Raw genomic sequence first — 27,024 nt, 5'->3', positions numbered from 1 at the left:
AAATAACCCGTGACGACTAATCCCCATGTCTGTGGGAGCCTACCCCAAGTCAGGGCATGTTGTCACACAAATTTACTCCGTCAGATCCTTTTATCTGAAAAGGCATACGCTGCTATAGCTACAAAATTGTGGAAAAATATAACCGAGATACACTAATAATAGAAAGGGAAATTGAAACCACTACCTCCTCAAAAATTAAAAATGAGCTGTGACTACCTGCACTGGTCTCCTCTACTTTGGCCAGTATTTCATGGTTTGAAAATTTTACTTTATTCAAAAAAAATTGTCTTACAACACGAGCATTTAGTTGCTGATTTTCCAAATGAGGAAAATTAATTATGAAAATCTTTATTGTAAGTATAGTTCCAGAAATCTGTTCATCTGTTTGATTGTACTTGAGGTTATGATACTGTGTTCGATACAAATGTGGAAATACAACTGTCGTCTAGACATTCTGAATAGACATTCAGAATCTATACATAAATAACCAATACAATAACTAAAGAAAATTCACCACTCTAAAAATAGCTTGGAATACTCTAGCCATTAGACAATTAACTGCAATTGCTGCACGCAATCAATACATTAACAACTCTCCAATAATTTACCAATTCATTCCGTAATTATGTCTGGCCACAAGAAAGGCCTCTAAAACTAGTATTGCCAAATCCAGGTTAACACGGTGAACCTGTGAAGATACAGAATAAGGCTAGGAAAAAGGAGTAATTCTATAATGGTTTCAAATTCTTGATTATTGTGTGATTGTTTTTAATTTCAGTATTCAGTTCAACTTGAATCGGTACAAGAAAGTTTGTGAGTTCAATAACACAGATAATGATACTTGCAATGACATAGATTCTTTTACTAGAAAAAGGAGTAAAACAATATCTGAATTAAAGTGGACTCCAAGGAATACATAAAAGAAAAGAAAAATACATGTTTCTTCGAATGTAATTTGAATCTGATGTGTTTTCATTACTACTTAAAGAACAAGGAATTATTACACATGTACTGGAAAGTGCAAAAAATGGCTTAGTAATGAAGCATACCCCAGTCCTCTTTCTGTCAACATATTTTTATTTGGTTTGTACATTTATTGGAAACAAACAAAGATCGATTATCTACGTTTACTTAATGTACGATGTTACTTATGGCTCTGCGACAACTGCATTTACTGCGATCTGTTGTGTTGAGATCATGAATAAAGTAAAACATCTTTAAACAAAATATGCATATTTTACTAACTGAAATATTCAGAGGTACCAATCAATACTATGAAAATCAGTTACTCATCGTATGCAAGATTCATGCATCGCAAGCTTTTTGTTTTCATAGTTTATCATTCTTGAAGTTACACTAGTTAACTAGAAACCTGGATTCATATGAAAACTAGAATTAAAAAAATATATATTTTCAGCAATTGTACAATAATTTTTAGTGATAACTCTTGTAGTACTGATATAAAGTTATAAAAATAAATGAGAAACTGTAATTTCAGGAAAGCTGCATATATTCAAATATTGCTTTTCAATTCTATGAAAGCTTCTCACATAATCATTCTACGTAACAGCTTGTTCGTCCAAGAACCGCCTGAAAGTTATCGGACAGTGCCTTCTCTACACTAGGTATAACTTTTCCTTTAAACGTGTCAGTTACTGAAATAACTGCTTTTGCGAATATCCAGCCATTCTTTCCGAATCCAGTCACTTGAATTTTAGGATTACTTAACTTCTTAAATCGGAGACCCGCCAATACTAGTTTGCAACGTGACCCAGTGAGGTCTGCAGTCAGCTTTACCTCGATAGCATTGTGGTCAATTTCGCCAGTGACGCGTCCTTTTGGACCCACAGATTTGGCTTTATACTCGTCATAACCGAGCAGCATCTCTCTCAACTGAATCTCAGCAGTTACAGCTAGAACGCTACCACGTTTCGAAACAGAGATCCCTTGTGTGCGATGTAGAGACGACAGAGATTTGAACCAGCCTTTCTGTGCCACGAATGATCCCTTAATGGTCGAATGGCCAACCCTTTTGTGGAATTTCTCGTGGATATCGGGTATCTTTATTTGGCTGAGTTTCTTTTTCACTATCTCCGCGTTCACCGTGTTGATTATAAAATCAAATAACGCGTCAGTGGGTGAATCTCCAGGTAGACTCATCACCTGTTTGTTGTTATACTGAACAATAAAGGGCCTAGACACCTTAACACCATTGTCGCTTCTCTTCACTTTTTTACTTGTTCCAAGTTCAGCGATGTTGTCAATAAAGTTTTTCTCCTTGTGCACATCTCCTGGTTTGTTTAGACTTCCATCTAACCATGTAGCTGATGACACAACAACTGGAGGTGAGTCATGGACGTTCGTCGATGTGACATCTTTCCGGCCTCTGATGTCATATGCGGCCGTCACGGTGGAGAAACTGACGAGGGCAAGGAAGATAATGTGAAAGCTCCATGGCACGGCAGGGCATTTTGTTGACATCTGAAACAAAAAGATTCGAATCAGTTCAGGTTTTACAGTTTCAGAAATTTTCTAGTGGAATACTTCTTTTCGGCCCTTCCTCAAATGAAACCTCAAACAGCCGTCTTCTCTTAATCCCTTTCGGTATCAGAATGATCTGTATCACTGTATCAGAGAACTGAATCACATCGCAAGGTTCAAAAGACAGATAATGACTTACCTCATAAGGCAATAATAATGTGTGCTCTTGTTTTTGAGCCTTTTACCAATTTCTATCTAAGTACCCTTCTTCCCCAACAAATATTTCTCATTACTCACGTCGCTATCAAGGAGGAATTTAAGTGAGTGACGTCCAAACCGGATTCGCCGCTCTGCGATCAAACGCGCGGCGCTGAGTAGCCCAGAATGCAGCTGAATGAAGCAATGTTCGTGTGTGCGCACCAGTGTCCCAGTTTGCTAATAAAACAACTGACCTGGTGCGAGTAGTACACGCGCGCTCAGAGTTCTGTACAAACTTATATATGCCTCTGGAACAACAATAGATATTCAAAAACGCATATACAGGGTGTTACAAAAAGGTACGGCCAAACTTTCAGGAAACATTCCTCACACACAAAGAAAGAAAATATTTTATGTGGACATGTGTCCGGAAACGCTTACTTTCCATGTTAGAGCTCATTTTATTAATTCTCTTCAAATCACATTAATTATGGAATGGAAACACACAGCAACAGAACGTACCAGCGTGACTTCAAACACTTTGTTACAGGAAATGTTCAAAATGTCCTCCGTTAGCGAGGATACATGCACCTACCCTCCGTCGCATGGAATCCCTGATGCGCTGATGCAGCCCTGGAGAATGGCGTATTGTATCACAGCCGTCCACAATACGAGCACAAAGAGTCTCTAAATTTGGTACCGGGGTTGCGTAGACAAGAGCTTTGAAGTACTCCCATAAATGAAAGTCACGTGGGTTGAGGTAAGGAGAGTGTGGAGACCATGGAATTGGTCCGTCTCTACCAATCCATCGCTCACCGAATCTGTTGTTGAGAAGCGTACGAGCACTTCCAGTGACATGTGCAGGAGCTCCATCATGCATGAACCACATGTTGTGTCGTACTTGTAAAGGCACTTGTTCTAGCAGCACAGGTAGAGTATCCCAAATGAAATCATGATAACATGCTCCACTGAGCGTAGGTGGACGAAAATAAAATGAGCTCTAACATGGAAATTAAGCGTTTCCGGACACATGTCCACATAACATCTTTTCTTTATTTGTGTGTGAGGAATGTTTCCTGAAAGTTTGGCCGTACCTTTTTGTAACACCCTGTATATCCATGCCTCTGGAACAATAGATATTCAAAAACGCTTTTCGACGGCGTGAACGTAAGGCAAGGGCTTAGGAAACCAAATACTATGCGAAATTTTAAAACGTAAACAAATACTATTTTCAACACAAACTTGTGTATTTTTGAATGGGCACCCCCTATTATTTTGTATGTAATCAATAGCAGAAAAATCCAATTAAAAGACAGGACCATTTATGTCATTATTTTTACGCGCAAACTGACACATCAAAAGCTTCCCGTTGACCTAGGACCATGAAACTCGGCAAGAAACAAGGTTATACAGTACTAATAAAGTAAAAAAATCAGAAAATTAATTTCTTAAATTATATCACAAACAATCTGTCCATCCCGGGAGACGAGAATTTCTACAATTTTTGCTTGTTATCGGCACTGATACTGGCAAGATTTCGGCCCCGGGAATTCCATGACTTTTGAGAATGTTTTAAGATTGAAGACGGATAACAAATGACAGAGCAAATTTTTTGCGTGTGATATAATTTAAGAAATTAATTTTCTGGTTTTTTACTTTATTAGCACTGTGAAACCTTGTTTCTTGGCGAGTTTCATGGTTCTAGGTCAACGGAAAGCTTCTGATGAGTAAGTTTGCGAGTATCAAAATAGTGACATAAATTGTCGTGTCTTTTAATTGGATGGCTTTGAAGCTTCAGTTATTTACACAATCACGGGACCATATACCCTAGTATGTGACTTTTTCAACTTGATACGTCTACCTTTTCCCAAGGATAAGAGTTTTTAACAGTCGGACAGACAACAGAATGGTCCTATAAGGGTTCTGCTTTTACCAGCTGAGATACGGAAAGCTAAAAATAGAAGGCGTAACTGAAAAGTGCAAGTGTTGCTTTCATAGTTGTTTATTGTAAGCCGAAGGCGGAAAAACGTAGACAAATATCGTCAGTGGTGACACTAGAGCTGATAAGTTCAAAAACATTTGAGAGAAATAAGCCTTCAAGTGATTTACGTATCGGTAGGGATCGGTAGCATAACGATGCTAAGATTCGCTGGTGACTTTGTTATCCTCAGTGAAAGCGAGGAAGACTTACAGGACGTAGTGAAAGGAGCGAACGTACTACTGAGCTTAGAGTATGGACTGAGAGACGACTGAAGAAAGGCAAAAGTATTGAGGAGTAGCAGAAATGAGGTTAGTGATTAGTGAGAATTGGGGAAAACGAAATAGATGAAGTGTGGAATTCTGCTATCTAGGAAGCAAAATAGTACAAGACGGACGAAGCAAGGACACACAACGCAAACTATTATAGGAAAAAAAATATTCCTAGCCAGAAGAAGACTACTTGTATCAAACATTGCCCTTATTTTGAGGTAGATATTTTCGAGGATGTACGTCTGTAGGAGAATATTATATGGATGCGACTCATGGACGAAGGAAAACCTGAAAAGTAGAAAATCGAAGTATTTGTAATGTTGTGCTACAAAAGTATATTGAAAATTGGTTGGGCCGATAAGGTAAGCAATGAGGAGATTCTCCGCAGAAACGGCGAGGAGAAAAACATGTAGCAAACATTGAGAAGAAGAAGGGCAGTATGATAGGACATACATTAAGGCATCAGGGAATAACATCCATCTTACTACAGGGTAAAAACTGTAGGGTAAGACAGAAATGGCATACATAAAGCAAATAATTGAGGATGCTGCGTACAAGTAATACTCTGAGATTTAAAAAAAAGGCTGGTAAAGGAGAGAAATTCGTAGTACGCCGCACGAACCATTCTGAAGGCCGATGAATCCACCTCCAAAAGCATGTGACGACAAGTCTGAACATTTTATCGTAGGTCGTCAGAGGACTTGGAACACTTTGTCAGTTTCCTTGAACCAGTAACGAAGAAACAAGACAATAACTCGAATGCAGGCTTTCTCGGCGAATTTCATATATGAAGTCTTCACGGGTTGTCAGCCGAGTAGCATCGTCGTCTCGTAGCAACGTTTCGATGGAATGCGTCTCCATCATCTTCAGGCGAAGTGTCGGGATATCGTAGGTTGCGGGAGACGCATTCTATCGAAACGTTGCTACGAGACAACGATGCTATTTGGCTGACAACCCGTGAAGACTTCATATAAGACAGTAATTATGGAAAATAAGTATGATGGGAAAAGAAGATGGCAATAGCACAGTGTTTTTCTGGTTACCCAAGGATTTCTACTAGCCCTCGTCTTTTTACCTACTTGATCCTCTGCTGCTTTCACTACTTCATCCCTCAAAGCTACCCATTCTTCTTCTACTGTATTTCTTTCCCTCATTCCTGACAGTTGCTCCCTTAAGCTCTCCCTGAAACTCTGTACAACCTCTGGTTCTTTTAGTTTATTCATGTCCCATCTACTTAAATTCCCATCTTTTTTTCAGTTTCTTCAGTTTTAATGTGCAGGTCATAAACAATAGATCGTTTTCAGAGTCCACATCTGCCCTGGAAATGTCTTACAATTTAAAACCTGGTTCCTAAATCTCTGTCTTACCATTATATAATCTATCTGATACCTTTTAGTATCTCCAGGGTTCTTCCATGTATACAACCTTCTTTCATGATTCTTAAACCAAGTGTTAGCTATGATTAAGTTGTGCCCTGTGCAAAATTCTACCAGGCGGCTTCCTCTTTTATTTCTTAGCCCCATTCCATATTCACCTACTACATTTCCTTCTCTCCCTTTTCCTACACTCGAATTCTAGTCACCCATGACTATTAAATTTTCGTCTCCTTCACTATGTGTTTAATTTCTTTTATTTCATCATACATTTCTTCAATTTCTTCGTCATCTGCAGAGCTAGTTGGCATATAAACTTGTACTACTGTAGTAGGTGTGGGCTTCGTATCTATCTTGGCCACAGTAATGCGTTCACTATGCTGTTTGTAGTAGCTTACCCGTATTCCTATTTTCCTATTCATTATTAAACCTACTCCTGCATTACCCCTATTTGATTTTGTGTTTATAACTCTGTAGCCACCTGACCAGAAGTCTTGTTCCTCCTGCCACCGAACTTCACTAATTCCCACTATGTGTAACTTTAACCTATCCATTTCCCTTTTTAAATTTTCTAACCTACCTGCCCGATTAAGGGATCTGACATTCCACGCTCCGATCCGTAGAACGCCAGTTTTCTTTCTCCTGATAACGACATCCTCTTGAGTAGTCCCCGCCCGGAGATCCGAATGGGGGGCTATTTTACATCCGGAATATTTTACCCAAGAGGACGCCATCATCAATTTAATCATACCGTAGAGCTGCATGCCCTCGAGAAAAATTACGGCTATAGTTTCCCCTTGCTTTCAGCCGTTCGCAGTACCATAACAGGAAGGCCATTTTGGTTAGTGTTACAAAGCCAGATCAGTCAATCATCCAGACTGTTGCCCCTGTAACTACTGAAAAGGCTGCTGCCCCTCTTCAGGAACCACACGTTTGTCTGTCCTCTCAACAGATACCCCTCCGTTGTGGTTGTACCTATGGTACGGCTATCTGTATCGCTGAGGCACGCAAGCCTCCCCCACCAAAGGCAAGGTCCATGGTTCATGAGGGGGGGGGGGGGGGGTGGGGGGGGGGGCTCGAAATGATCTGAATCCAACGGCGAAGAACAAAGGCATCGATCTCTGCAACGATGAATCCGCTGCGTTTTAGCCACCACAGATGACGGCCGTTCGAAATTGTAACTTCCTTTTACACGCTCAACGTAACTGAAGTTTGGACTAATAGAAATGCCCCTACTTGAAAGGTAAGGAGGGACTTCCCCATTTATATCATCCAGCTGTTCCTTAGCATTGCACACTTTGCATTTATGTGTGGGTGACAGTTCTCTGTGTGTTGTAACAATTGACTTACGAGGGCGTATATATATATATATAAAATTACACGCCTTAGAACAAAGAAGGCGTTGGTATTAATGTTCTCTCAGTTTTGTTGTGTCAGCATGGGCGTCGGCACAAATTTAACCAAGAGGGGGTAAGATTTCAAAATTGCCAGTTTTGACGTAACTGACTGTGTGAGTTTGAGAACAAAATTTGTCAGGGAACGCACTAAACTTATTGTATTTCTGCCTCGGGCATGGGTATGTGTGATGTCCTTAGGTTAATTAGATTTAAGTAGTTCTAAGTTCTAGGGGACTGATGACCACAGCTGTTAAGTCCCATAGTGCTCAGAGCCATTTGAACCATTTTTTATTGTATTTCAAACTAACAGGTATCCACATAATGCTCTTAAGGTAGATTACTTTCACACCTAAATGATAAATGTGTTTCATTGCTGTATGTAAGGCACACCTTTTAATTTTAATAACAGAAATAGGAATGCTACCTATTTGATTCATCGATGTGAAATTACATCTTTCTTATGTTTAAACCCAAGGTACCCAACGAGTCATACACATAAAAAAATCGTATATGTTCGGTTGATGCGAAAAATTAAAAACTGTAATACTGGGAGAAAATAAGAATGAATAATAAAATTAGATTGGGTAAAAAAAAGAATTGCTCTGTTGTATAGCACAAGCTGGATGCTAGCAAAGCTTCACCGTGTAAATGCATACAGATTGTGTAAAAGTGTGTGAAGTGATGTAGCAACTAGCCATCAAAGTGTAAGCAGACGGATGGACACTGACAGAAAGAAGCCTCCCATACTGTCGCAAACCAGCACCCAACGTTGTGCTAGAACCGGAAAAGGTTAGCAAACCCGTTCATGGAATAATAAATAACTATTCAAAATAGTGACCGCAAACCAGCACCCAACGTTGTGCTAGAACCGGAAAAGGTTAGCAAACCCGTTCATGGAATAATAAATAACTATTCAAAATAGTGACCGGTTGCAGTTTTATGTATTTACATTAAATTAAAGCAATATTTTCTTTTGTATGCATGAGTAATTGTTGCACTGTTTATTTTTATTGTAATAGTTTTATTTCCGTCATTTGACTTTAGATTTGCCTTACTTTTCTCAGTGTCGGTTTTTTCTCTTCTTTCTTGTAGTTTTCATTGCCTTCCAAGTCGCAAAAGCCCCGACATTCGGGCCACACCTTATTAACGGTCTCATCCGCGAACAACCCATTATTATTAATCATTGTTCATATTTCCTCCCCTCTTTAAAAAATATTTTGCCTACGACAGCAGAAGACAGCTGTCATGTGTACTTGAGTTTTGTGTGTATGATTGTGTGAATGGGTATGTGTGCTCTGCTTTCTTTCTGAAGAAGGCTTTGGCTGAAAATTTATGTGAACACTCATTTCCTCGTGCGTGCCTTGTGCTCGGCTTTTGAGTAGCAACCTACCTATTTCGCAGTACAGCTACACCCTCATGATGTTCGTTGCAAATAATCCACTACACTTCAACAGGAACAATGATGCACACAATTACAATACCAGAAGAAAAAAAATTACATTCATTATGACACATTAAGGTAGTCTGTAGCACAAACAAGATCTTCACAATGCTGCAACCAAAAGATTTGATCACTTACCCATAGATATAAAAGGCCTGACACGTATCATAGTAAAATTTGAGACTAAGCTGAAACGTTTCTCTTTGATAAGACCTCCTACTCAGCAAGAGATTATCTATTACTGTAATGTGTGAATGGTTCAAATGGCTCTGAGCACTACGTGACCTAACATCTGAGGTCATCAGTCCCCTAGAACATAGAACTACTTAAACCTAACTAACCTAAGGACATCATACATATCCATGCCCGAGGCAGGATTAGAACCTGCGACCGTAGTGGTCGCGTAGTTCCAGACTGAAGCGCCTAGAACCGCTCGGCCACTTCGGCCGGCTTGTAAATGGTAATGGGTAGGAATTACTAACATATCTTTAATTGAGAAATGTAAAAACTAAAACCTTTATGATGTTTGGAGGAATATTTACAACAAAAAAATGTCAGTATATAATGAGTAGATCCATATCATTACGATTTATTGTGCAAATAATAAATGGAACATGAAACTAAGTAACTAATTATTGGTATATCACAAAGCGTCGTATAAACGTATACTTTGAAGACCTTAAAATCAAAAAATTTCAAAAATAAGATCAAGCAGATGATAAACATAGACGTACATTCCAGTTCTGCTGTGTTGGTTATTTCTGAAACACTGACAGAGTTACTGGCGAGAAATATTCAGGGAAAAGAAGCAAATAGGCTACTGTTGGAAAGGTAGGCCTACATCTTACACGAGTTAGGTTATCCGTACTAAAAAGTTACTCACATACATGTTAAAACAAAATATCCAGTCGTAAACGGTAGTCTGCTAATGTTCTGGGTAACTTAAAACGGCTGCAGAACCCTGGCAGCTTTCAAAGATTGCCTCTCCGTAGCGTCTCTACTTCAGGCATGGCATCATTGCTCGAAGCTGACAAGTGGAATCGGACACTAGAATTGTCCCCAAAGTCTGTTACGAGTCCCGAACTAACTGCTGATGGCAGGCCGTAAAAAAGGAATATTGGGGATGCTAATAAAGCGGATAGTAAGACTGGGTTTAATGTCCCATCGACGTTGAGGTCATTGGAGACGGGGCACAAGCTCGGATTGTGTCAAGGATGGGGAAGGAAATCGGTCTTGTCCTTTCAAAGGAACCATCCTGGAATTTGCCTGGAACGATTTAGGGAAGTAACAGAAAACCTAAATTTGGATGGCCAAACGCGGTTTTGAATCGTCAGCTTACCGATTACCAGTTCAGTGTGAAAGCGACTATGTCAACTCCTAGCACTCCCCCCCCCCCCCTTCCCCCCCCCCCCCCCCACCACCACCACCTCCGATGGGTTGCGCAGCAGAAACGTGTTTATTACAAAAGAAGAAAATTTCGCTAAAGAAATGAATGAATACGAAAGGGAAAGACATGACTGCCAAACATAAAGCCATCAGTGCGGGCAGTCAGAAAATGAATGGAAATTGAAAGTACTGAACATGAAAATAAACTTTAAAAAATCAGAGGTGTGTAAACGACAAATATATTTTGAGTTGTAGTATCATATAACTGCGTTTAATTTTTTGCATAAAATGCGTAAGTACAGATACCAAACACTTTCTTCTGTTGCAGCGAGATATGATTTCATAGTTGTGCGAAATAGTCTTCGATCAGCCCAATTCTCGCCATGTCCTCTACGATAGCTGAGACATGAACTTCCAAATTTAGTAGTGTGGTATTTGGCTCTAGAGGAGGCTCATCTTTTTGGTTCTGAGCTGTATTATGTAGTACAACAAAAGCAACAACAATAGCCATGACTGTAATTCGACTCTCAAGGCTGGTGATAACACTGGAAAACTTCGCTTTCACACACCGAAATGCCTTCCTATTACTTTTCCAGCGTGAATGCGACATTCTCTCTGCCTTGTTACTAGGGCCATCAAGTAGTGTCAAGAAATAGGTTTTCCAGGGATATGCACTGTCGCCTAAAACCCGTAGGCCTTTAACTCTCCTCTTTCGAGGCATGCCCTTAACCTACTATTCATGAAACCGTTACTATCATGTGTTGAACCAAGCCACCAGTGCTAGACCAGTGGTTGCCTCGTTGGAATTTTTATATCAAATTGATATGAAAATTAATTAAATTGATCAATTAATCGTCAATGCACCGACCACCCCCATCCCCCGAGCACGTCCACCCCACCCCCTGACAACGTCATGTTTTTATTCAGCCTTCATTTTCATGATCCATCCAAAGAATGCCATTTCAAAAGTTAACTACTTGCAAAATAGGAAGCGCCTACCGCCAAAAGCCAGCGCAACCTCACACTGCAATGCTTCAATACAAAGCGCGACGCCTGCATCCCTCAGAACCGTGATAAATGTACGCGGGTTGTTTGTCTAAAGGGAGAGCCGCGGTCTCTTAGGGAATTTGCCCGCAACCGCTCACTGATCTGCACTGGGCTGTAACATCAACGCGACTCCTACAGTAAAGCAACTATTAAAAAAGGAAAACACAATCATGAAGATAATGAATGTCCTCTTTCTACGAAAATAGGCAAAGTCATTTTCTTTTAGTTTTGTGAGCAAAATCGGTAAAGTTTTTACGTTTGACTGCAAGATACAATTAGCATTTCATTTTATGTGATGTCCAATGAAGTACACCGCCACCGATCACAAATGATCAGCAGAGACATGTCCACCATGTGTAAAATCAGAACAAAAAAATCTTCTACTATTTTGCTGCGATGATTACCGATCACAGCAGAATGCCCTCGCTGTCTCGAAACAGTCATTGGAGTAAGAAAAAGCGAGTAAATAAACTCCAAAGAAAAAAATCTATATTTAGCAAATTCTGTCAGCTTATTGAACAAATTACACACCTGAGAGTGTCTCTCACATTCAGTGTCTGTAAATAAACTGTCATGCACGTGTGTATTACGAACATTTCAAACAATCTTTCACGCCATTGGTTAGCATGTCAGGAAAAAAGCACATTCATTGTACGTTCGATAACAACAAGCTATAATTCAAGAAAACGTAGCTGTTTTGTGACTTTGGCAGGTCCCCTTATACAAATGCGATGCTGTATCATACTAGCGTTTACGAAACAAATCGTGAGAGCCTGTCTCGTCCTGTGTATGAGGGAGATTGAAATTTCCTTAAAATATATCGCCACAACGAAAAAAATAGAAACGCCTGACAAGAATCATTCTGTGGTGCCCTAGCTGTCTCCTCCACCTACCAGGCGGCAAGTCATTGATTTCAATTTGATAGGCTAATTAATTAAATCGATCGTGAGAGTCAGTTTGCATGGCGAGTAATTCTATTCTCACTACTCGGATTACACTCATCAGGTAGGTCAGATGGGAAACCGTGGAGGAAAGGCGATATTCTTTACGAGGAACACTATTGAGATATGACATCTGAAGCTGACCGTAGAGGGATTATACAGCCCACAACATACATTTGGCGTAAGAATATTGTAGATGTATCACCAAGAATTGATGTTTTAAGGAAGTAGTTTTTCATTTTACAGTTTATCACCATAGTTTATAGTAGAGAAACCTGCAAGGAGAATGTATATAATGCGCTGGAAATATATTTCTTGCATTGGGATCGTAACAGCGTTGCATCCCATACGACTAATAGGTCGGAAACCGCAACTATCCAACATTGTAGCCTGTTATAAGTGCAGAACGTCGTAGCCTCAGGAGTGCATTTGTGCCGGCCGGAGTGGCCGTGCGGTTCTAGGCGCTACAGTCTGGAGCCGAGAGATCGCTATGGTCGCAGGTTCGAATCCTGCCTCGGGTATGGATGTGTGTGATGTCTTTAGGTTAGTTAGGTTTAATTAGTTCTAAGTTCTAGGCGACTGGTGACCTCAGAAGTTAAGTTGCGTGGCGCTCAGAGCCATTTGAACCATTTGAACCAAAGTGCATGTGTTTATGTTCTCTAGTGCCAATACCTTCTTGGTAATGATCCGAGACACTAGAACAATACTATAGAATTGATAGCACAGTTGATTTACGTAAAATGCAGTAAACTCCGTCCGTCTGGAGTCCCATCATGCATAAAAACCACCCGTTTCTTGTTCTTAACCGTCTGTTATACCATCACAACATATTCATATCTGCTACACATTGATAAGGGGTGCTAACCTCCGCGACATTCGCGCATCTGGAGAAATCTTGTGCTCTTGGACGGTTGCGGGACAGCAGTTACAGCCTCAGTTTGCACTGTTCCTGCACGAAACGTGGAATGTAGCGGTCTACCTCTGGCCAGCTCCAGATTAAATCAGTGCCAGTGCTGCAGGGAACTTAAGCCAAAGACAATGCGAGGAGATATTTCGATCTCTAACTTTATCCTATGAATGCGAGAATGAACTGTGACTTATAGAGAAAGATCGTAAATTATGCACTATGATCGAAGGACTAGAGATATGTAGGTCGCTGTCTGGTATAATTTGGTGTGTATGTTCGAAAATTAACAATAAATGAATGTACCGCACAGCCATCTATTTACATTCGCAATGGTACTCGCAAAGTAGTGGAGGGGCTGTTTAGTGATGATACAGAAATTGGTAAGCATGCTGCCGTGTCATTCGTCGTCGTCGTAATTACAATAAAATTGCCAAAATTGATCGCTGTATTAACTATGATGCTTATTATTTTACTACATCGACGATGTCTTTTTCCACTCCAACAGTCCACCGGTATGCTGCTGATTACCACGTAATGGCCGATTGACATTGCTTATTTGAGAAGGAGAAATAGTCTTGGTGGAGGAGGCAACACTTTCCGCGGATGGCTAACACGGAAACAGTGATCACATGCACAGCAGCAGTATGAGGAATCAATTAAATGGAACACAGCACCATGAGCTACCCCATCACTGTGAACAATGAGTTTAAATTTAAAGATCGTCAGTCACCTCCAGACAGCAGTTTGGAAACGCTCCACAATGCCTCAAAACTCTTCCAGTTTCCTTGACTGTCTTTTGTTTCAATCGCCCAGTGTGTGGGTGTGTTGTGGGGTCAGCAGCACCAACATGATTTGCACCGTGCGATGTCTAGTTTTCTGGAGGAGCCAATGGACCAAAACGTGTTAATGTCAGTTTAGAACTAACACAGACGTCGAAGTCGTGGCGGAAAAAAAAAGTATGGCAGTGGACAAAGCGTGTTACAGCAGAGAAAGCGGTGTATTTAACAACGAAACAGGGACCCTCTCCTACGGCGGATAACCTGTGGGAGGTGGTCCTCGTACAATACAGGCGATGAAACTTTACACCAGTCTGTGCAAGCGGCGTCGATCACTAGCCATCGGTTCCAATGGATCAGTACCTCTATATTTAATAGGTCCGCCGCACATGATCAGTGCCGGCACGTAGCCGGTATTAGTTTTCGATATATCAGAAGAGAGAGATGCGGAAAAAAATCTATCGGATGAAGTTAGTGGAGCTTTTAAAGTTCTTAATTTTTTCTCTTGGATGGTACATAATAACGATGATAGAATGTTTGGGTGATAGACGTGAATCGACCTTGACGGACGCGGATCTACTTCGGACTGCAGTAACAGTACGTAGTTTGGAGATGCATCGAAATGCAGTAGCAAAATCCTAGTCCTTCTTCCATGCCCCGTATGATGTGGAGTCTTCCCATTTTTTCCAACAAGAAACACCACTGTAACTGTTTACAGTGCCTTTTATACTACGACATATTGCAGGAGCAGGTTTCATTTGGTGCTGACCGTACACATCGTACAGGTGTGTTTGAGCTATGACGACATGTTCCCATTTCCACCGAGTGGTCAAAACTCGGTCGTACAGCATTAACTCTGTTTCTACACGGGTTGCAGAATGTGGTAGATATAGCTCTCACCGACTTCTGGGTAAAATTGATCTCGCTATCAACTGCTATCAAGGGTTTCTTTCCCGTCCCGTTCATCCACTGGGTATGCTGATGATTACTGCAAAATGATTGACTGACAGCACTCGGTTGAGTCGGAGGAAGCCTTGGCGGAACACCAGGTATCAGCTACTTGTTGTTGTGGAGCATGGGATTAAATGTAGAAGTCATCACCTCCATTCAGTTCTTTGCTGGCGTTCCTCATTGCTACAGACTGGTCCCATTTCCATATGCTGCGATGCCCTCAACATGTTTCTATTATTATTTTATTCACCAATAAGGTGACACTACCTCTTTTTCTTTGCTTTACTCCTCGCGTGTTGTGAACAGCACCTTCCGGCGATGGTCCACACTGGAACAGTAATCATGTACATGACTGTAAAATGAAGGAACAATGCTTTTCAGAATGGAACACTGAGATATTCGCCGCGCGGAGTGGCCGTGCGATTTGAGGCGTCATGTCACGGACTGCGCGGCCCTTCCTGCACGAGGTTTGAGTCCTACCTCGGGCAGGGGTGTGTGTGTTGTTCTTAGCATATGTTAGTTTAAGTAGTGTGTAAGTCTAGGGTCCGATGACCTAAGCAGTTTGGTCACTTAGGAATTCACACACATTTGAGACATTCGCTACCCTGTAGATGGGAAAGATGAGATTAACTGTACAGGTCGTTACCATCGAATAGCTGTCGGAAGCACTCTACAATACCGCTAACTTTCCAGTTTTCATATGTTACGATGTCTTTCACATTTTTGTGAACGAGAAACATCACTTCTGTATTTTACTTCTACCCACCTGTGTTATGCTAGCTGTACAGTTTATGCCATGCGATGTTCAGTTTTCTTTGAGAGCCAGAGGATTCAAACGTATTAAAGTTGGTTAAGCAGCAGCTGATACGGATCTGTAAGTTACGGTGGAAAAAAGTGTATGGCGGTGTACACTGATTGGATGTGTTACAACCGAAAAAACAATTTACGAAACTGCTTATGAGGGAACGATACAGGAACCCTCTCGTGTGATTTTTGGATATAGTCATCCCACACTACAGGAGGTGAAACTTTACACCGGCCTGTGGAAGCGACTTCGATCACGACCAACATGCACAGGGAATGTCTAAAAAATAGCGCTGCGGTTTTTGCTGTATGGGATCCTTAGCACATAAGTTTGAAAAGGGTGGCTCGTTTCGAGATATGAAAGAGATAGAAATGTGATTCACCAGTGCTCGTAATCATTAAAAGACGTCTCTACAGGATCCAACCCAAGTACGTGGTCGAACGGATAGACTTGATTCCAAATCGCAGCAGCGTTTCTACCCGAAAGCATAACACTATCAGCTACTAGTGTGTATGCCTGTAGACCCAAAACCGCTTGTTATGCAGGGTTACGGTAACACAGTCGCTTCGATTGTGTTTTTAATAACACAAATCTTATGCAAAATCTATGGTGTGGGCTGTAGAATAACTCTGTGGTCAGCTTCAAATGTCATATCTCAATAGTGTTCCTTGAAAAAAAGACTGTCTTCCCTCCATTGATACCCATCTGACCTACCTGATGAGTGTAATCCGAGCACTGAAAAAAAAAAAATATTCGCCATGTAAACTGACTCTCATTATCGATTTAATTAATTAGCCTATCAATTTGATATGAATGACTTGTCGCCTGTTAGGTGGAGGAGACGGCTAGGGCACCACAGAATGATTCTTGTCAGGCGTTTCTATTTTTTTCGTTGTGGCGATATCTTTTAACGAAGTTTCAATCTCCCTCATACACAGGACTAGACAGGCTTTCGTAAACGCTAGTATGATATAGCATGGCATTGGTAAAAGGGGACCTACCACAGTTACAAAACATCTGCGTTCTCTAGAATTATAGCTTGTTCTTGTGGAACGTACAATGAATGTGCTTTTTTTCCTGACATGTTAGCCAATGGCGTGGAAGACTGTTTGAAATGTTTGTAATACACACGTGCATGACAGTTTCTTTACAGACACTGAATGTGAGAGACGCTCTCAGGTGTGCAATTTGTTCAATAAGCTGAAAGAAATTGCTTAATATAGATTTTTTTCTTTGGAGATTATATTCTCATTTTTTCTTTACTCCAATGACTTTTTCGAGGTAACGAGGACATTCTGCGGTGATGGGTAATTATCGCAGCAAAACAGTCGAAGCTTTTTTATCCTGATTTTAAACATGGTGGACATGTCTCCGCTGATCATTTGTGATCGGTGGCTGTGCAATTCATTGGACATCACGAAAAATTAGATGCGAATTGTATCCTGCTGTCGAACGTAAAAACTATACCGATTTTGCTCGTAAAACTAAAAGAAAATGGACTTTACCTATTTTTGTGGAAAGTGGACATTTATTATCATCGTGATTGCATTTTCATTTTCTAATAGATGTTTTATTATAGGAGTCATGTTGATGTTAAATAGCTAGCGCAGAACAGTGTTCTGCTGTGGGCGAGTTCCCTAACAGACCACGGCTCTCCCTTTGGATAAACAACCCGCTGTCCTTTATCACAGTTCTGAGAGATGCTGGCGTTGCGCTTTGTATTGGAGGCACTCCCGTGTGAGGCTGCACCCGCCTTAGGCGTGAGAGGCTTCCTGTTTCGCAAGCAGCCGACTTTAGAAATGGCTAGGGTGGACGAAGTTGGGCTACCAAATTTCCATTTTGTGTTCACTAGGCCGTCGCCTTAGGCATGCCACGTATCACGAGTAACTGCGGAGGTTCAAATGGCTCTGAGCACTATGGGACTTAACATCTGAGGTCATCAGTCCCGTAGACTTAGAACTAGTGAAACCTAACTAACCTAAGGACATCACACACATCCATGCCAGAGGCAGGATTCGAACCTGCGACCGTAGCAGCAGCGCGGTTCCGGACTAAGGCGCCTAGAACCGCTCGGCCACAACGGCCGGCTGACTGCGGAGGGCCTGGTGGGGCCTGCGGCCGTAGAGGGGTCGGCAGTTGAGCTGCAGAAAAACAGCAAAGGGCGGACGGCGGCTTGCATGTGCGGTAAGGAGGACGGTGGAGCAGCTGGTCGTTTGAAGAAGCATGTATCCTGCCCATAGATGAATGGATGGAGGGAGGCAGGGGTGGGGGGAGGGGGAGGTGTGAGGGGAACTGAGAGGGCCTCGGTTTTCGGCAGTTTGAAATTGTACATTGAGGAGAACGTAGGTTCAGCTCATCCCCTTTGCAGTCTTTTAGGAGAACGATTTTCCCCAGTACATGTGCTGCATTATAACCCGTTCATTATGAGTGCTGGTTTTTCATGACAATTTCGAAGTGTAATTTGAAATGTGACACTTTTTTTTCAATCAGTTGTGGTAGCATGTATTGGCTACGATTACCTGGGCTGCAGAATGATTTTTGAGCAGGCATCTGTAGCGTACTCTGACATCAAACAGTGATTGATACTGCATGCTTACAGGTAATACACTTTTTAAACTCCTCTCTGTCCAACCCCAGCATCTCATCAGTTGAACGAAAAGAATAAAGATAGTACCTTACACCCCTGCCTTTTTTGCGCCAGTTTACAGGTGAAGGGTAGAGTCTGAGTGTGTCTGTCACTAGTTTCGAGTGGTTTTGTAAAATTTTTCCCAGCAGGATAACACCAGTTGTATGGTATCGCTAATTTTTGGGTTGTATTTCGCTTTTGTGCCGTCCTTGTGTAGCGCTATGTATACAGTTGTGTAATTAGGTGCGATATTTGTGATTAATTGCATAACTAGGATCGTTTTTTTCTTCAGTTTCCCGTCCAAAACAAGTGAAGTATACTGTCCTCAACTTTTCTCCCGCATCTAGACAAGTTTCATGTTGGGGGGGGGGGGGGGGGATATACTTGGGCTTCCCATCCAGTAGAATCAGTCGTCTTGGAGAGGACACCGCCACTTTTAATTTTCTGTCAATTCCAGGCACCTCTGGTGGTATAATTGAGTTAGGGGGTTGCAATTGGGCTTTCTGTCCAGGAGGACCAGGGTTCTAGTCCCAGAAAGAGTACTACCAATTTTAATTTCCCACCAATTCCTGGGTGGGGGGTGAGGTCGGACGTAAGCATAGCCCTCAGCCAAAGAAATTCTTGCCAATATTTTAAATTCCGGCCAATAGGGTAAATTGGGGGGGGGGGGAGGAGGTTGGAGAGGAGGGGGATGGGGCTAGGGCTCATGCGCAGGCTGAGAAAAATGCGTGATGTCATCTGGGGGCGGGGGTGGTCGTAGTCAGGGGCTGGGGTGGTAGGGGACGGAGGGTCGTTATTTGATCAGCTTAATTAACTGGCATATCAATTTGACATTAAAACTGCACCGAGGGCGCCACTACACTACTACTGCCACCTTGCTAAGTGTGAGCGATAAGTATCTCTGCATTGATCAGCAGTTGTACATCTACGGAAAAATAACCTTTTCTGTTCTAAACATTTCGGCATGGTCGATTTCAGGTGACTGCAATGTAATGCACTCAAAGCTTCATGAAATTTGACAGAACGAAAATAGTTTAATTTTGCAATTTCAATTTCGTATTTTGCTTCATGTTTTATGTACTCTTTTGCCAATCTTGCAATTGAACTGCTTGCTGTTTTTACTATTTGAGAAGTAGCTGCTGTGCTAACCACTACGAAATCACAAAGTCCAGTTAGCATTCTTTCTAGACCGTAAAATCGCATGATTAGAAGTAGTTGATCCATCGGCATTAGAATATTATTTCTGGAGTGAGAGTGTAATACACAGTTCTCCGTTTATCAAGTACTCATCAACATGTTAAAGAAACTCTACAGAAGTGCCAAAAAGAACAATTAAAATCATAATAATATAGAACAAGAATTTACCTTTGTGTTTAATGCTGAATTAGGAAGGAGTAAGTAAACTGTTAGTATTGTTAGGGGGAATGGCTTAGAGAATTCTTGATTTTTTTTAAGTTTCGTATTAGTCTGTACTGGTTTTTACTACTTCAGGTTTCCTTTCACGTATTATAATCTGACCGTCATTGTTATCTTCAGAGTAACTTTCAAAGAGTTAAATACAATCCTATTTTCCCATTTGCCATGTAACCTTAAAATATGGCTATGCTAAAAGTATACTGGAAGACAATGCTAGGTGAAGATAATTGCCGGTTATGAAATTGTTTACGGACAGGTGTCTCTTAACTGGACATTGTAAAATCAAACTGTCAGTGAAGTTGCCTTAAACGGTTCACTGGACATGGTAAGAACTGGCCTTAATCCCGTACTGTCTTCTTCGGCGGATATTTGACTGGAGACAAAATTCTCCCAATTGCGTTCCGCAGTGTACAATATCCTATTAGCCGCAGTAAGGAGGAAACCCTTTGACTTTTGAAAGTGGACGCACGAAAGCGTGTTGTCCTTGGCTAATTGAAATTGTTTGTGGGTACGCCATTGACCCGGTGAGCGATAAACTTGTCACGATTGTGACAGCTACGCGCAGAATCAAGCGTTGCGTCTAGCGTCCACGTGACGTATCTTCATCTTAGTTGAGGAGAGTAAACTCTTTCAAGTTTGTAACATGTAAGAACACGCCATATTTACAGGGTGACAATTGTTGAACTATCTGAAATAAAAGTGTCATAACTTCTGAACGGTTTGGTTTAGGACGTTCAAAACTGCACGGTTGACCGAGGGCAAGATGGAAATTGTATGGTTTGGTTTAGCAACGAAGCCAAATTTCATGGGTTCATCAACAAGCAAAATTGGCACATTTTGGGGGACTGAGAATACGCATATCGCGATCGAGAAGTTCCTTCACTCTCATCTGGTGACTGTGAGGTGTGCAGTGTCCGGTCACGGAATAATTTTTCCTGTATTCTTTGATGGCACGGTGATTGGCGAACGGTACGTGAAGGTTTTAGATTTCATCCCTATTATTCAGGGTGTCCCTGGTTTCTACAAGATGTGGTTCATGCACGACGAAGCTCGACTCCATCCAAGCAGGAGAGTGTGTGTTGGCCTGGAGGTGCACTTTGGGGACCGCATTCTAGCTCTGGGGTACCCAGAGGCCAATGGCATGGACCTCAATTGGCCACCATATTCTCTGGATCTGAAAACATGAGACTCCTTTTTGTGGGGCTGTATTAAAGACAAGGTGTACAGCAATAACCTCAAAACCATTGGTCAGCTGTAAACAGCGATTCAGGAGGTCACCGACAGCATCGATGATCCGACGCTTCAGCGAGTCATGCAGAATGTCGCTATTCGTCTGTGCGACATGATCGCCAATTATTGTTGGCATATCGAACATGTCATAACCTAAATCCGAATATCTGTAGTGATGTTTACATGTTGATTAAAGTGTGCACGCCGTTGTTTGTAACTCTACGTTTTTTTTTTTATGAGATCGACAGGAAGTGCGAAATGGCTAAGCAGGGATGGCTAGAGGACAAATGTAAGGATGTAGAGGCTTATCTCACTAGGGGCAAGATAGATACTGCCTACAGGAAAATTAAAGAGACCTTTGGAGAAAAGAGAGCCTCTTGTATGAATATCAAGAGCTCAGATGGAAACCCAGTTCTAAGCAAAGAAGTGACAGCAGAAAGGTGGAAGGAGTATATAGAGGGTCTATACAAGGATGATGTACTTGAGCACAATATTATTGAAATGGAAGAGGATGTAGATGAAGATGAAATGGGAGATACGATACTACGTGAAGAGTTTGACAGAGCACTGAAAGACCTGAGTCGAAACAAGGCCCCGGGAGTAGACAACATTCCATTGGAACTACTGACGGTCTTGGGAGAGCCAGTCCTGACAAAACTCTACCATCTGGCGAGCAAGATGTATGAGACAGGCAAAATACCATCAGACTTCAAGAAGAATATAATAATTCCAATACCAAAGAAAGCAGGTGTTGACAGATGTGAAAATTACCGAACAATCAGTTTAATAAGCCACAACTGCAAAATACTAACACGAATTCTTTACAGATGAATGGAAAAACTAGTAGAAGCCGACCTCGGGGAAGATCAATTTGGATTCCGTAGAAACAATGGAACACGTGAGGCAATACCGACCTTACGACTTATCTTAGAAGAAAGATTAAGGAAAGGCAAACTTACGTTTCTAGCATTTGTAGACTTAGAGAAAGCTTTTCACAATGTTGACTGGAATACTCTCTTTCAAATTCTAAAAGTGGCAGGGGTAAAATACAGGGAGCGAAAGGCTATTTACAATTTGTACAGAAACCAGATGGCAGTTATAAGAGTCGACGAACATCAAACGGAAGCAGTGTTTGGGAAGGGAGTGAGACAGGGTTGTAGTCTCTCCTCGATGTTATTCGATCTGTATATTGAGCAAGCAATAAAGGAAACAAAAGAAAAATTCGGAGTAGGTATTAAAATCCATGGAGAAGAAATAAAAACCTTGAGGTACGCCGATAACATCGTAATTTTGTCAGAGACAGCAAAGGACTTGAAAGAGCAGTTGAATGGAATGGACAGTGTCTTGAAAGGAGGATATAAGATGAACATCAACAAAAGCAAAACGAGGATAATGGAATGCAGTAGAATTAAATGGGGTGATGCTGAGGGAATTAGATTAGGAAATGAGACACTTAAAGTAGTAAAGGAGTTTTGCTATTTGGGGAGCAAAATAACTGATGGTGGTTGAAGTAGAGAGGATATAAATTGTAGACTGGCAATGGCAAGGAAAGCGTTTCTGAAGAAGAGAAATTTGTTAACATCGAGTATAGATTTTAAGTGTCAGGAAGTCATTTCTGAAAGTATTTGTATGGAGTGTAGCCATGTATGGAAGTGAAACATGGACAATAAATAGTTTGGACAAGAAGAGAATAGAAGCTTTCGAAATGTGGTGCTACAGAAGAATGCTGAAGATTAGATGGGTAGATCACATAACTAATGAGGAGGTATTGAATGGAATTAGGGAGAAGAGGAGTTTGTGGCACAATGTGACAAGAAGAAGGGATCGATTGGTAGGACATGTTCTGAGGCATCAACGGATCACAAATTTAGCATTGGAGGGCAGCGAGGAGGGTAAAAATCGTAGAGGGAGACCAAGAGATGAATACACTAAGCAGATTCAGAAGGATGTAGGTTGCAGTAGGTACTGGGAGATGAATAAGCTTGCTCAGGATAGAGTAGCATGGAGAGCTGCATCAAACCAGTCTCAGGACTGAAGACCACAACAGCAACTACAACGTTTTTGTATATAGTTCAGTAACTGACATCCTGTATGAAGGCAATATGTTGAAGAAACCTTTTGACGCATTTAAACTACCCTTCAAATCTCGTTCGATATACGATTGCTTGACCAGTCGCTTGTAGATTTGCTCAGGGTTGCGTGGGAATGTAATTTATCTCTGTCACTAGTAGTGAGGGTCGTCTCTTGTACCTGCTCTGCGAGTGTAGCATGGGACACTAAAAGCGTGTTTACAGGCGAATCACATTTTGGTAATGACGCCAGTGGCTCTGAGGCATTCTCATTTTATACCTTATTAGTGCCTACTTATCTTTTCCAGTACACAAACATCGGACGTTCTACTGATTCTTCTTCTTAGAAAGGCTGAAGCTGACGTCGTCCGTTTCATTACCTCACTTTAGAGAGAACCTGTTTGGCAGAGGAATGGTTAACCCTGGAACACTAGAGGAGAGGGGGGGGGGGGGGGGAGGAAGTAGTGTTACATCGTCACTAATCCATCGAAAAGTTTCCAGTTCGTGGTTTGTTCAAAGGACGTCATAATTCATAGTTTATCCAATAGTTAATAAAAATACAAAATAAGAACAAAATGCCCTGTTTTACACCCAACGCTGACAATACCACATTGGCGGGAACTGCGAATTGGCACCAATTGCAATAGTAAATTTTTTTACAATAAATTATTGTTCACAATAAACACCAATGTATGTTAATATCTGAATAACGCTTATCGTATCATATAAAATTGTGGTTCTACTGTGACACACAATATACTCGCATGTTGCCTTACCTGACTTCTTTTGGGAAAGGCGTCATCTGCGCAAAAACAGAAAACTTTAAAGTTGTATCGATGAAACTAATCTTTGCGATCTCTCGCTAATAGTTCCATACGATGTTACTGTTATTGATAATAATGTTTTTGTTACATGATATCCCCCAAGGGCATTTCCTTTTTTTACGTTGCCGGCTGCGGTGGTCTCGCGGTTAAGGCGCTCAGTCCGGAACCGCGCGACTGCTACGGTCGCAGGTTCGAATCCTGCCTCGGGCATGGATAAGTGTGATGTCCTTAGGTTAGTTAGGTTTAAGTAGTTCTAAGTCTAGGGGACTGATGACCATAGATGTTAAGTCCCATAGTGCTCAGAGCCATTTGAACCATTTTTTTTCTTTACGGTCGAAACAATTATTATAACTATTTCTTTTTCAGCAGTTTAATTCAGCTGCTAATTAACGATTTGAGTATATTCAATTTACACCTACATTAGAAACAATCAGTTGAATAAAACGATTATCTATGCACGGCAAGTATGGAACTTCAGTTTAATGTAAATATTGTTATCCGCTAAATTGATTTTCTTACGAAAATATTTAAATTTCAGGCGATTGACAGTGTTCTGTCATATCTTTGAGAATCTCACGAATCACAATTGCACCGAATCCGGAACTATGCTGACATTTGACAAGGACTGGGAAGTTAGTTGTTAGGAGTATCATGACGTACAGCAAAATCTGTGCTTGGAAGCAGTTTGTGGTGTGCAGGACCATATATGTAGACTTTATATGTGTGTGAGGAAGCAAGTGTCTGTTCCCAGAAGGACGAAACAGGAGTCTAATGTAACACACACACACGCACCACCGACACAGTACATTTGAAAAATCTAACCTGGCCAGTAATGTCATCTGTACTGTATACAGCGAACAATAACGACATTTTGCATTACACACTCCTTCACTTCCCTGCCGAAGGAAATGTACTGTAAAACCTGGCAGTGAGTGCGGATTATGAAGCGATATTAAGTCAGAGATCAAGTCATAAAGCATGGTGTGTTAACTAGGAGAACTCGCAAAAGTCCGTATAAGAGCTGCTGTCTTACCTCTGCAACCGTCGATAGAGCGTGGATCAGTGGCGCCGCGTGGAGTAGGGCGAAAAACCGCGCGCTTATCGTCCTTCCTCGGCCCGTCCAGCGTTATCTCTCGTGCGGTCCAGTGATGTGAACCAAGTCATCCTGACCTTCTATAATTGCTTCAAGTTTGCGACTGTTTCTCTGTTGTTATGTAGCATACCGAAAGCCAATGAGTTTTTCTTACTAGCGGCTTGCTGGGAACTTCATTGTGGCATCATTATGCTTAGCGTTAAGAAAAGTGCACAACGAAAGGCTGCAAACAAGAAATCAGTGTACATCTACTCATTGCGCGCCGACTACGTGGGTGCGCCGGGGCTCGACCACCCACATTCATAATGAGCCCCACCCACAAAATTTTTAGTTTGATAAAAAAAAAATATTTCTCACTTCTATTTATCAAAGCGTAATGCAATATTTTAACACTGAGATGGAAGTTAAAATTTCCGACCTCTAAAATACAGGGTGATTCAAAAAGAATACCACAACTTTAAAAATGTGTATTTAATGAAAGAAACGTAATATAACCTTATGTTATACATCATTACAAAGAGTATTTAAAAAGGTTTTTTTCACTCAAAAACAAGTTCAGAGATGTTCGAGCAATATCAACCCCATACTCCAACTCATTCCACTCTCTCTGTAGCATATCAGGCGTAACAGTTTGGATAGCTGCTGTTATTTCTCGTTTCAAATCATCAATGGTGGCTCGGAGAGGTGGTCGAAACACCATATCCTTAACATACCCCCATAAGAAAAAATCGCAGGGGGTAAGATCGGGGCTTCTTGGAGGCCAGTGATGAAGTGTTCTGTCACGGGCTGCCTGGCGGCCGATCCATCGCCTCGGGTAGTTAACGTTCAGGTACTGTAGTTACGGACAGATAAGTGCAAATGTGGTGGCGCTCCATCCTGCTGAAATATGAATTGTTGTGCTTCTTGTTCGAGCTGAGGGAACATCCAATTCTCTAACATCTCCAGATACTGTAGTCCAGTTACAGTAGCACCTTCGAAGAAAAAGAGACCAAAAACTTTATTGGCTGAAATGGCACAGAAAACGTTCACCTTAGGCGAGTCACGTTCATACTGAGTTGTTTCCCGCGGATTCTCAGTGCCCCATATACAGACATTGTGACAGTTGACTTTCCCGTTAGTGTGGAAAGTTGCTTCATGTTTGCTGGATGCGTGCTACATTTTCATCACTCGTTCTCGGCCGTCCAGAACTTTTCCCTTTGCAGAAACACCCATTCTCTGTAAACTGTTTATACCAACGTTTAATACACCACCTATCAGGAGGTTTAACACCAGACTTCGTTCGAAATGCACGCTGAACAACTGTCGTCGATTCACTTGTGCCGTACTCAATAACACAAAAAGCTTTCTGTTGAGCGGTCGCCATCTTAGCATCAACTGACGCTGACGCCTAGTGAACAGCGCCTCAAGCGAACAAATGAACAACTAAATGAAACTTTATAGCTCCCTTAATTCGCCGACAGATAGTGCTTAGCTCTGCCTTTTGTCGTTGCAGAGTTTTAAATTCCTAAAGTTCTGGTATTCTTTTTGAATCACCCTGTATATCTGTTTAGCAGGTCTTTGTGCAAAGGCAACCAAGCAACACACTCCCCGTTCCTCCCCAGAATAACAGTAGCAGTATACGGTGAATGGAATCCATTCTTGCGGCTTGATTTCATGTTCCTTACAAGTAAATGTAAATGTCGTGTGATTAGAGACTCCCGTCGGGTAGACCGTTCGCCGCGTGTGAGTCTTTCGATTTGACGCCACTTCGGCTACTTGTACGTCGATGGGGATGAAATGATGATGAGGAGGACAACACAACACCCAGTCCCCG

The 27,024-nt window shown here is 41.5% G+C and overlaps 1 protein-coding gene across 1 annotated transcript; it reads right to left on the bottom strand.

Annotated features, from left to right (window-relative positions):
* Positions 1 to 1,057: 1,057 nt before the first annotated feature.
* Positions 1,058 to 25,444, bottom strand: LOC126336435 (uncharacterized). Its single transcript, XM_050000128.1, has 2 exons — positions 25,152 to 25,444; positions 1,058 to 2,481 (listed from the first exon to the last, which is right to left on the bottom strand). The coding sequence occupies exon 2, from the start codon at positions 2,479 to 2,481 to the stop codon at positions 1,555 to 1,557; it is 927 nt and encodes a 308-aa protein (XP_049856085.1). The 5' UTR covers positions 25,152 to 25,444; the 3' UTR covers positions 1,058 to 1,554.
* Between the last annotated feature and the right edge of the window lie 1,580 nt (positions 25,445 to 27,024).

Source organism: Schistocerca gregaria, chromosome 2, assembly GCF_023897955.1.
Source record: "Schistocerca gregaria isolate iqSchGreg1 chromosome 2, iqSchGreg1.2, whole genome shotgun sequence".
NCBI classification, from domain to species: domain Eukaryota; kingdom Metazoa; phylum Arthropoda; class Insecta; order Orthoptera; family Acrididae; genus Schistocerca; species Schistocerca gregaria.
The sequence above is the reverse complement of the archived record's forward strand: the minus strand, read 5'-3'. Positions and strand labels throughout refer to the sequence as shown.